The 12,315-nt window shown below is 27.0% G+C and overlaps 1 protein-coding gene across 1 annotated transcript in view; it reads left to right on the top strand.

Moving 5' to 3' along the window:
* The window catches only part of Phum_PHUM306900 (sodium channel protein type 4 subunit alpha, putative), a gene marked incomplete at both ends in the record, with an annotated part of 17,724 nt that overhangs the window by 3,234 nt on the left and 2,175 nt on the right, over nucleotides 1–12,315 (top strand). Inside the window, 24 exons of the mRNA XM_002427203.1 lie at nucleotides 35–212; nucleotides 587–715; nucleotides 1,198–1,289; nucleotides 1,385–1,597; nucleotides 1,684–1,747; nucleotides 1,826–1,970; nucleotides 2,053–2,217; nucleotides 2,305–2,580; nucleotides 3,794–3,952; nucleotides 4,014–4,304; nucleotides 4,375–4,540; nucleotides 6,681–6,814; nucleotides 6,902–7,042; nucleotides 7,129–7,302; nucleotides 7,391–7,553; nucleotides 7,639–7,826; nucleotides 7,925–8,135; nucleotides 8,300–8,434; nucleotides 8,522–8,785; nucleotides 8,886–9,145; nucleotides 9,296–9,403; nucleotides 11,132–11,254; nucleotides 11,883–12,005; nucleotides 12,105–12,299. Coding sequence (XP_002427248.1) covers nucleotides 35–212; nucleotides 587–715; nucleotides 1,198–1,289; nucleotides 1,385–1,597; nucleotides 1,684–1,747; nucleotides 1,826–1,970; nucleotides 2,053–2,217; nucleotides 2,305–2,580; nucleotides 3,794–3,952; nucleotides 4,014–4,304; nucleotides 4,375–4,540; nucleotides 6,681–6,814; nucleotides 6,902–7,042; nucleotides 7,129–7,302; nucleotides 7,391–7,553; nucleotides 7,639–7,826; nucleotides 7,925–8,135; nucleotides 8,300–8,434; nucleotides 8,522–8,785; nucleotides 8,886–9,145; nucleotides 9,296–9,403; nucleotides 11,132–11,254; nucleotides 11,883–12,005; nucleotides 12,105–12,299 — 4,097 coding nt within the window. The remainder of the gene's footprint in view (nucleotides 1–34; nucleotides 213–586; nucleotides 716–1,197; nucleotides 1,290–1,384; nucleotides 1,598–1,683; nucleotides 1,748–1,825; nucleotides 1,971–2,052; nucleotides 2,218–2,304; nucleotides 2,581–3,793; nucleotides 3,953–4,013; nucleotides 4,305–4,374; nucleotides 4,541–6,680; nucleotides 6,815–6,901; nucleotides 7,043–7,128; nucleotides 7,303–7,390; nucleotides 7,554–7,638; nucleotides 7,827–7,924; nucleotides 8,136–8,299; nucleotides 8,435–8,521; nucleotides 8,786–8,885; nucleotides 9,146–9,295; nucleotides 9,404–11,131; nucleotides 11,255–11,882; nucleotides 12,006–12,104; nucleotides 12,300–12,315) is intronic.

The following is a 12,315-nucleotide window of genomic DNA, read 5'->3' as shown; positions in this document are numbered from 1 at the left end:
TTTCAGACGTTTGTTGTTATTAGTAAAGGAAAAGACATATTTAGGTTTTCAGCGACAAACGCCATGTGGATATTGGATCCGTTTAACCCAATTAGAAGAGTAGCAATTTATATTTTAGTTCATCCATTATTTTCATTATTTATTATAACCACAATATTAACCAATTGTATTCTAATGATAATGCCTACGACTCCAGCCGTGGAATCCACCGAGTGAGTATCATTATTATTATAAAATTAGTTTTAGATCCAAATATAATTTTAAATTTGTTGTTGGTGTCATTGTTTAATATATTAAATTTCTTTTTTTTTTATTAACGTACCACAATAATAATAAATAAAATTCATTTAATATCAATTTTATATTTATTTAATTTAGTCGTAATTAGTTATTATTATTAATAATAGAATGTAGAATTTTTTTTTCAGAGTTTAGCCAAAAAAAAAAAAAATTAGTTTAGTGTTATTTTTAAATAATTTTTTATTTGATTTATTTACAAAGAGTTTGGACAGGAGTTATATATATTCATTCGCCGGTGTGAATTTATTCTTTTATAAAAGAAAAATTGAAAATTATAATTTTCCAGAGTTATATTCACTGGAATCTACACTTTCGAGTCTGCCGTTAAGGTCATGGCCAGGGGGTTTATCCTCCAACCTTTCACATACCTTAGGGACGCATGGAATTGGCTTGACTTCATAGTTATTTCATTAGCGTGAGTAGATGAGAAGTTAGTTAGTTAGTTAGAAGATCTATTTAGATATACTTTTGGTTGGTACTACGATCTACGATATTTCGAACAAAATAACTATGTATTTGTAAACTATAAATTTAAATAATTAATGACGACTTTTTTGATTTACTTGTAAATTTATTTAATTAAAAATAATAAAACAAGGTGAATAATAAATTTTTTTACATAGATAATGTTTAGATGTAACAATACAAATAGATATAGATACGTAATCATATTTATAGGTTTTTGAAATTAAACTTTACATAAATTGAATTAATAATTTCATTTCGTTGTTAGAAATTAATTCATATTTGTGTTTAAATAAAATTATTTTAGTTTAGACTAGATTACCTAAGTTTAGTATTACAAAAAAAAAAAAAAAAAAACGGTAAAACCCCTTTTTAAGGTACGACAATTTTTTTTCTAACAAAACAATATTTACAAAATGTGTTGTTTTACAGTTACGTAACAATGGGTATAGATTTGGGTAATTTGGCTGCTCTAAGAACATTCAGAGTATTAAGAGCTCTAAAAACGGTAGCTATAGTTCCAGGTAAAGGAAAAAAATATTTTGTTGTAAATAAAAAAAAAAAATATATATATATATATATATATATATATATATTTATATAAAATTTATTTAATCAGGATTAAAAACTATCGTTGGAGCTGTAATAGAATCGGTGAAAAATCTTCGAGACGTAATTATATTAACAATGTTTTCCCTTTCTGTATTTGCACTGATGGGACTTCAAATATATATGGGAGTTCTTACACAAAAATGTATTAGAAATTTTCCAATGGATGGCTCGGTGGGAAATTTAACGGATGAAAATTGGAAACAATTTTGCGAAAATACAAGTAATATATATTAAATTTATATTAAATGAATGAATATTTTAAATTAATAATAATAATAATAATAAATGTATATTTATTAATTTAAGGTAACTGGTTGTTTAACGAAGCAAAAGGAGAATATCCACTTTGCGGAAACTCTACCGGAGCGGGGTCAGTAAAAATACATTTATTTATTTAAAAAAAAAAAAAAATGGATGTCATTTAATGTGGATTTTTTTTTCTTTTCAGGCAATGCGGTTCTAATTATACGTGCCTACAAGGTTTTGGTCCTAATCCCGACTACGGTTATACAAGTTTTGATTCTTTCGGTTGGGCTTTTCTATCTTCGTTCCGACTCATGACTCAGGATTTTTGGGAAAATTTATATCAACAAGTATAACAAAAATGAGATTTTTTATTTTAAAAAAAAGAAACAAAATGTATAAAAGTTTAATTATTTTAATTTAATTTTAAAGGTTTTGAGATCGGCTGGACCGTGGCATATGCTTTTCTTTATCGTTATTATTTTCCTCGGATCATTTTATTTAGTGAATTTGATTTTAGCCATTGTTGCCATGTCATACGATGAATTACAAAAAAAAGCAGAAGAAGAAGAAGCTGCTGAGGAAGAAGCCATGCGTGTAAGTATTTTTTCAATTTATATATATAATTCCTAAAATATAATACGAACCAGAGGTTAACACGTATCTATTTTTTTATACTTTCAGGAGGCTGAAGCAGCAGCTGAAGCAAAAGAAAACAGGGCAGCAGCAAGAGCAGCAGCTGCTGCGGGAAGAGCAGAAGCAGCCGCTGCAGCCGATAGGGGAGAATTTGTTAAATCTCCTTCTAATTCATCATGGCAAAGTTATGAACTGTTTGTCGGACAAGAAAAAGGAAATGATGATAACAACAAAGAAAGAATCAGTATACAATCAGAAGGAGGGGATTCAATAAGCGAACAAAGGTCAAGGTTAAATGCAACTAAATTTCGGAAAGTCAGCGCAGTAAGTTTTTTTTTTTTAATTCAAATAATCAATTTTATTTTATTTTAGAAATAAATATTACAAAATGACAGAATTATATATTTTAAAAATTTTTTCTTGCATACACGTCGATATATTCAAAATATAATAAAAGAAAATTTTTTTTATGGTTTTGAAAAACAAATAATTATTATTATTATCGTGACTTTATTTAATAACGAAACTTAAAAAAAAAAAAACTTTTTTGTGTTGCTTGTGTGACGTTTTTTGGAGTACAATCGGAAAATTTTCATAAAATAAAAATAATAATATTTTTTCTTGTTCTAAGGTCCCTCGAATTCGCAATCCTACTCCTGGTATGGAAAGCCAAAGTGCTCTTATATACCAGGATTCAATGTCTCAGGTACGATTGTTTTTATGACAAATGCTTCTTCTTCTTTTGTTTCAAAATAAAAAAATTTGAATGTAACTTTTTTTTTTTTTTTTATTGTCGAACATGAACACAAGAGTTCTTATTATATGCATATGTTTAAATGGTGGTCGTGATTGTCGAAATTGAATGTTTTTTGTTTGACATTTAATACATGTATTGAAACAAACACAAACACAAACATATTTACTCTAACATTGACAAACTATTTTATTAACATTGTCACACAAGCATACAAAAAAAAAAAAGAAAAAATTTGATAAAATTATTTGTTTTTTTTTTTCTTTAGTATTTGCGACCATCCATAGCATGATAGATTTATTACAAATCCCTGTGAACGTTTTTTTTTTTTTTTGAAAATATTAATTATTATTTATTTTTATCAGAAAATATATTATTATATTCGTTATTATAAATATATAAATAAAGTCATGTGTTTTGTTTTTTATGCATATGAAATAATTTTTTTTTTTTTGGAAAATGCATGCCAATTAACCCCAATAATATATATGTAACCTTTTAATTAAATTTAATATAATTTTGATTTTTACCCTTAATTTATTCGTCGTTAGAATCTAGTAATATAAGTATGCATCTTTCCCAATGTTACCTATTAATAATAAATTAATAAAAAAATTTGAATCCCCATATTTTGAATTGATAATTGTTTCCGGTTTATCTTTATGACGTGTAAATTTAATTAATAAAAAATAATTGTTAATATCATCAGGTAATTATTTTATTATTGTTTAAATTTATAATAAATTATGTAAAATGGAAATTTTTTTTGTTTTTTTTTTTTAGACTAGTTTAAGTTTACCTGGTTCTCCATTTAATGTAAGAAGAAGTTCCCGAGGGTCTCATCAATTCACCGTTAGAAATGGAACCGGTCGCGGAAGATTTGTTGGACCTCCGACAGGAGATAGAAAACCTTTGGTTTTATCTACATACCTCGACGCACAAGTATGTGACGGGGGGGCATGATAATAATTACGAGGAGCAAAATAATATTTTTTTTTTTTAGGAGCATTTGCCGTATGCAGATGATTCAAATGCCGTAACTCCCATGTCGGAAGAAAATGGCGCCATGGTAGTACCCATGTTTTATGCAAATCTTGGCTCTCGACATTCGTCGTACACTTCTCACGCAAGTAGAATGTCTTATACTTCTCACGGAGATTTATTGGGAAGTTTCGGTGGAAACGGAAAAGGAAGAACAAAAGAGAGTCAATTACGGGATCGAAATAGAGCCTTGAGATGTAGTCAAAGGGGTTTACCCATAACGGAACAGCCGACATCTAAATTTCGAGAAATTGTGAGTAAAAATTTATTTATTCTTATAAAAATTTTATTTTATTTTATTTTTTGTTTTTTTTTGTCAACAGGAAGAAAACGAAGATGGTAATTGCAAAGAAAAATATCGTCGACAATCAGATAATCCCTTTATAGAGCCAATGCATAATCAACCGACAGTGGATATGAATGACGTCATGGTATTAAATGATATTATAGAACAAGCTGGTAGACAAAGTACGGTCAGCGATCACGGAGGTTAGTTTTTTTTTTTTTTTTTTCTAAATAAAAAAATATTTTTCCAGGAAGAATAATAATAATTTTACCCTTTTTAATAAGTTTATTTATTATAGAAAAAAAAAAAGGTGACAAAAGTAATTTTGTAATGCTCGTATATCAGAATTATTGACAAAATTCATTTTTATTTAAAATTGTCAATTAATTTAGGTCAAAGTTTAAAAAAAAAATATTTAATTTGTTCAGGTTGAAGGATGATCGTTTTTTTTTATTTTTCATTAATTAATATTAATTAGTAATTATTGATAATAAATTGATCGTTCAGACGTATCGCTTACCTCTTCCTTTTCTTTCTTACTATTATTATTTATATAAAATTATTTATTTTGAAATACTTTTCTTATTTTTCTGTGCTTTTGGGAATGGAATTTATGATAAATAGTTATTGTTATTAATTTTTTGCTTTTTAACAAAAAAACAATTTTTTATTATCATTATTTAATTTATTTATACTTAAAATTTGATTTATGCTGTTGGACTAAAACATTCAATAACGTGACTTTTTTAATAATAATTATTTTCATTATAATTTCAAAATATCGAAATATGATAAACAAGCGGCATTATAAAATTATTATTTTTACGTAATAATTTGTGTATGACTTCATTAAATTAATATTATTATTATTATTATGAAAATTTTCAAAGATCACTTGAGAGATCGAATTTATTTTCAATAAGGATTTTCTTATACAAAAAATTTATTTTTATTAAAACAATAATTATTATTATTATTGTTTTATGTATTTTGGAGACGATATATACACACTTTTTACACTTTTTTCAAATTAAATAATCATTTCCTTTATTTTATTTTTTATTTTTCACTCAAAATAAAAATAATGATAATAATTCACTCGTAAAATATAATTTATTCGACGAATAAATCCAAAAATTAGTAGTTTGCATATTAATAAGTAATTGATTATTTTGATTATTAAAAATAAATTTTATATAGAAAAAAAAACAGACGCGTGCACACCCACGCACACAAACGCACGTGCTTTTTCTTTTTACGCTGTTTATAACGGAAAATTTGCTTTATTAATTTTATATACGGTATATTCAGCTGTAGGAGTGCATGCATAGTATCAAATAATAATTAAAATAAAATGTTTTTTTTTTTATTAAATAATAATAATAATAATAATAATAATCATAATAATAATAATAATTGTATATTTGCACATTTGGTAGAAAATATTAACTTTTGTTTTTAAATATCAAAAATATAAAATTAATTATAAATAAATCAATCAGGACGTGAATTCCTTGTGTCCGAATTAAATGGCCAGATTTGATTTTAACAAATTTCTGTCGTTTTATTGTTTTCTGTCTGTTTGTTTCTAAATTTTGCTTTCTGTCTGAATTTTTTTTTTTTTTTGTTATTTTTATGTTTTTATGCCTAAAGATTTTGTGCTGTTACTGTTGCTAATATTTTTTTTTTTTTGCTTTTCTTTTCTGTGTTTAATATTTGAATTGAGGCGGAAAAAATTGTCTTATTTTTGATAAATATTCACGTCGTCACGTTTCCTCACAAAAATCTTCTTCTTTTACTCTATCAATTCTCATTTTTTTAAACTTTGATATCCGTTATTTTATCATTAACTCAAATATAAGAAAAGAAAGAGGAAAATTAATAAAAATTTACGGTACGCAAATTAAAAACTTCAAATTTATTTTTTTTAGCACAAAATTACTTTTGCACATAAATTTTTAAATTCTTATAATAATATTTTAATTTTTTTTTTTAAAAATCAATTTTAAAAATTTATAAAATTTTTTTTTTATTAATATTTTTCACAACTACCACGCAATAAAATATATATATTTATATTTAATAGAAAGCTTTTCACACAAAATAAATAAATGATGACGTATTTTGTCTGCATTTTCATTAGCTAAACATTTTTATATTATTTGTATAAGATTTTAAAATAACTCGATTATAAAAAAAGAAAAAAAATGTCCGTTCGTTTTTTTAACAAAATAAAGTAAAAGTAATTACTATAAATAAAAATAAATAATTTAAAAAAAGTTGATAAAATTTTAATAAAAGTGATCTTTGAATCTTATGATACCATACTAAAAAAATGAGTAGTGGCGACATATTATTTCCCAGTGGACGAAGATGAAGAAGGACCATCATCGAGAGACAGAGCATTAGCTCTTTGTATGAAATGCATCGACATATTTTGCGTTTGGGACTGCTGTTGGGCCTGGCTCAAGTTTCAAGTAATTTTTTTACAATTCTTTCTTTTTTCTTTTTTTTTTTTAATATTATATTGAAATACATTTTTTTTTTTCCTTTTTCTTCTACAGGAATTTGTGGCCTTACTTGTATTCGACCCATTCGTCGAATTATTCATAACTTTATGTATTGTTGTTAACACACTATTTATGGCTTTGGATCATCACGACATGGATAAAGACATGGACAGAGCATTGAAGAGTGGAAATTATGTAAGTAAAAATTTAATTTTAATGCGGGGGGGGGGTCATCATCCTTTTACAAAAACATAACAAACAAAATTTTTATTTTTTAATAGTTTTTTACCGCAACGTTTGCCATTGAAGCAACTTTAAAACTCATTGCAATGAGTCCAAAATTTTATTTTCAAGAAGGTTGGAACATATTTGATTTTATTATCGTGGCCTTGTCATTATTGGAACTTGGACTGGAAAACGTTCAAGGGCTTTCCGTGTTACGTTCATTTAGGCTGGTTAGTAAAAAAAAACCTTCATGAAAATCATATATTTAGGGGGGAAATTTTTTTTTCTTTTTATGACGAAACATGTAAAAATTTTCAGTTAAGAGTCTTCAAATTGGCCAAATCGTGGCCAACGTTAAATTTATTAATTTCAATTATGGGTCGAACTGTTGGAGCTTTGGGTAATTTAACATTCGTCCTTTGCATTATCATATTCATATTTGCCGTTATGGGAATGCAACTTTTTGGAAAAAATTACACGGGTAAAAATTAAATTTATTAATTATTATTCCATTCTTTTTAAAATAAAAAAAAAAGGTTATCTGAACCTTTGAATTATATTCATAGATAATGTCGATCGATTTATGGATAAAGAACTTCCCAGATGGAATTTCACTGATTTTATGCATTCATTCATGATAGTTTTTAGAGTTTTATGCGGTGAATGGATTCAATCAATGTGGGATTGTATGCTTGTGGGTGATTATTCTTGCATACCTTTTTTCCTGGCCACTGTTGTTATTGGTAATTTAGTTGTGAGTATTATTAATACTTTAAAATATTATTCAAATTTTTTTTTTTTATCAAAAAAAGAAAAAGTTTTCGTAATTCATTTCCTACATTTGTATTTCAGGTCCTTAATCTTTTTCTGGCTTTGTTACTCTCAAATTTCGGTTCCTCTAGTTTATCTGCTCCCACCGCTGACAATGATACAAATAAAATCGCTGAGGCTTTTAATAGAATATCCAGATTTAACGCATGGGTAAAACGAAGCATTTTAAACTTTTTGAAAATGCTCCGAGCGAAAATATCAAATCAAATCGGCGATCATACAGGGCTCCCAGGTAATGGCTGCGGAAATTTCGGTTGGAAAACAGGTTTATATCATTGATATAAGTAATGTGTGACGTCAAATAATGTTTTATAAACTTGTCTATCATAATTTTATATATATTTAATACAATTTTATTCGCTTAACGTTTTTTTTTTTTTTTAAATATATTTACAGATGGACGCGATAGAGACACGGATTTAGAACTTGGAGATGAAATATTGGTTGATGGCATGGTTTTCAGGGATAAAAAGAATTCAAAAGATCAATTGGAAGTTGCCATAGGAGATGGAATGGAATTTACAATTCACGGTAGTTATATAAATATTTTTATCATTATCATCATCATTATCGCGGGTAAGACTTACTATTAAACTATTCAATTTTATTTTCGAAAAGGGGATTTTAAAGAAAAATTAAGAAGAAGCAAAATGGCTTTGAATAATAAAAACAATGTTATTGGTAATTCATATGCCGGTCTTAATTCAGACAATCGATTTGAAAGCGACTACATAACTCACAACGAAGAGGATACGTATAGCAACATATCCTACGGGAGTCACAGAAAAAGAATTTATAAAGATGAAAGTCATAAAGGTTCAATCGACACGTTCGAGGAAGACGAAAAGGGAGATATGAGTAAAGAAGAAGATGAAGAAATGGGTGAGGACAACCCTCCTCGTCCTCTATTGAAACCCACGATTTATATAACTCTTTAACTCTCCAAAAATCATCATTTTCAAAAAAAACAATTTTTATTTAGATGAAGAAGAAGAAGGTGAAAGTATACCGGAAATAGATGTTATAATAGATGCTAATATGGAAGATGTTATGTTACAAGATTATCCGTCGGATTGTTGTCCAGATCATTGCTATAAAAGATTTCCATTTCTTGCCGGCGACGATGATGCGCCTTTTTGGCAAGGTTGGAGCAATTTACGTCTCAAAACATTTCAATTAATTGAAAATAAATATTTTGAAACAGCTGTGATCACGATGATTCTTTTAAGTAGTCTTGCTTTGGTAAGAATTTCAGATAATGTTTTTTTTTTTTTTCTTACTCATTTTTTTATTTATTTATTAATATTATTATTATTTTAATTTTAAGGCCTTAGAAGATGTTCACTTGCAGCAAAGGCCCGTACTGCAAGATATTTTATACTACATGGATAGAATCTTTACGGTTATTTTTTTATTGAAATGTTAATAAAATGGTTGGCTTTAGGATTTAAAGAATATTTCACTAACGCTTGGTGCTGGTTGGATTTTGTTATCGTAATGGTAAGAAAATTTTCTTTTTTTCTTTTTTTTTTAATTTGACGGTAACAAACGGTGATGATTGATCAATCAATCAATCAAAACAAATCCGAAAAAAAATTTTTTTGTACTCGCGTACACCCACATTTTTATGCGAATCCTAAGTTTCATTCATTTTCTTATCATTCAATTTATTATCTATGAATTAATTTTAAATTTGAATATAAAATTTTCTTTAAGGGTTGAATCATTATTATTATTAATCGTTTGCCAAATGGGTTGTTTTGTCATTAATTGTCATTTCCTTGTTTTTTTGTACCGGCAACATGGATGAAAATTTTTTAAATAAATAGGAAACTAATGACGACAAATGACCGTTTCTTTGTTTTTTTTTTTGCTTTTTCGAGTGAATATTTTTTTTTTTATGTCAAAAAATATGATAAAAGATTCAAATTAAAAAAATGTTTGTTGGGAAAAATTAGCTGTCGCTTGTTAACCTTGTGGTTATGCGGACGGGAACCGCCGACATATCCGCCTTCCGGTCAATCAGAACCCTGAGGGCATTGCGACCTTTGAGGGCCGTTTCTCGTTTTGAAAGTATGAGAGTAAGTAAGATGGGGGTCCAGGGATGTAAAAGCCTTCATTATCTGTCGCATTTGCTCATAAGAAAGAATCGTTTTGCTTTACTTTATGTGCTCTGCTAAAAAAAAAAAAAAAAAACGTGGCAATAAAACGTTTTTTTGTATTAATTTTTTTTCTTTTTTTTTCACTCTTTATATAAAATTATAAATAATTTATTTAAAATCGTTAATTTGGGGGGGAAAGGGGGGGGGGGGGGGGGGGAGGAAACAAAGCTTAAATTTATATTAATTTTTAAAAAAATAATTTGAACGGTTAAGACATTTTTATCCCCCCATCATTACTCAATAAAAAAAAGGTTTTCCTCCTGTCTAAAATAATAATTTTTTATTCGTCGATTTCAAAAAAAAAAAAAAAAAATGTCTTAATTTTTATTTTTTTAAATAAAAAATGGGCACAAATATTTGTGTTTTTTTTTTTAATGCATTTTTTTTTTATATGTCGCATATCGATGGTTTTTTTTTTTTTTTCTTTCCCATTGAGTTTGATTCGAAGTTTATTAATTAATAATAATATTTTTTCTCTTTTATCTAAAACTTCTAATTAATTAAAAAAAAAAAATATTTTAATAAAATTCGTACGGATTCAACAATGTTTCTTTTATATATTTTAACGGCTATGGGAACCCTTTTGTCCTGCGAATATACGTGAACCTGTCGTGACAACCCTGAGTTTTGTTATGTTGACCAAATCCATTTCACCCTTTAAATATTTTTTTGAATTTTTTTGTAAAAATAAAATTTGTTTCAATTGTTTTTAATAATCTTTATCATACTAAAAAGAAAATTTATAATCGAACGGAAACATTTTGAATCAAAAAAAAAAAGAAAATTTTTGCATGAACTTATTTTTTTTCCACTTCGAATCAGGCCTTTTTTTTTTTTTCTCGGGAAAATTTGCTGATTTAAAAAAAAAAGCTTTTCTGCCGATAAAAAAGCTTTCGATATTCGAATTAAAAAAAAATTTCAAAGTTATAGAAAAAAAACTTTGAAATTTTTTTTTAAATAATGTCTCTTGTTTTAAATATGGAGGCGAAAAACCCAAAAAAAAAAAAAAACCTTAGATTGATTTGAAACATTGCGGCAGCGATGTTGTAAAAATGGTTGTACACAGGTTTCCTTGATAAACTTCGTGGCCTCATTGTGTGGTGCCGGTGGCATTCAGGCATTCAAAACAATGAGAACTCTCAGAGCACTTCGTCCTTTAAGAGCCATGTCTAGAATGCAAGGAATGAGGGTAAGTAAGGTATATTTAAAAAAAAAATGCACGTTAGCTATGCTTTTATGCTTTCTTTGGTCAAAGGTAAGGTTTTTCTTTATTAATAAAAAAATTATTTATATATATTTCATTTTTTAATAAACTTACACAGACGTAGACCCACCCACCCATCCACCCACCCATTTACCCATTCATCCACCCAATCATCCACCCATTCACCCCCCCACATACACATAAATTTGTTATATTATTATAGTAGTTTCCTTTTTATAGATTTGACTACATAACGCATTTATTAAACATAGTAAAAATATCATTTTTTTTTTATTTTGTTTTTTCATAAAAAATTGTTATAAAATTTCATATAAAAAAAAAAAAACTGAAATTATTATTATTGTTAAAGCAGGCTTTTCTAGATACTAAAATGCTTCTTAGACTGTTTTAAAAACACACACAAAAAAAGAGCATGAAAATTATTATTAACATAAACCCCTTTACCCACCCACGACCCACACCCACCCACACACACACACATACAGATAAAGATATAGAAATATTTGCATGTTTTTTTTTTTTTTTTTGTTTATTAAATCCCTTTTAATAAATTATTAAAAAATATTTATTATTATTTACTTTAATGCGACAGGTTGTTGTTAACGCATTAGTTCAAGCTATACCATCCATTTTTAATGTACTTCTCGTCTGTTTAATATTTTGGCTCATATTTGCCATTATGGGTGTTCAATTGTTCGCCGGAAAATATTTTAAGGTAAGAATAATAATAAAAAATTTGTCATCTATTTAAAATTATTGTTTTTAAGTGTATAAAAATAAATATAATTTATTGATTTTTTTTTTTTTTTTTTAGTGTTTAGATCATAATAAGGAAGTTGTCAATCATGAAATTATCGGTGACAGCATCGCATGCGCCGCGGAAAATTACACTTGGGAAAATTCGAGAATGAATTTCGATCATGTCGGAAAAGCTTATTTATGTTTGTTTCAAGTGGCTACATTCAAAGGATGGATAGAAATTATGAATGATGCAATAGACAGCAGAGAGGTTTGTTTTCATAATA

The sequence above is a fragment of the Pediculus humanus genome, genomic scaffold (assembly GCF_000006295.1).
Source record: "Pediculus humanus corporis 1103172107707 genomic scaffold, whole genome shotgun sequence".
Classification (NCBI taxonomy): Eukaryota; Metazoa; Arthropoda; class Insecta; order Psocodea; family Pediculidae; genus Pediculus; species Pediculus humanus.
The sequence above is the reverse complement of the archived record's forward strand: the minus strand, read 5'-3'. Positions and strand labels throughout refer to the sequence as shown.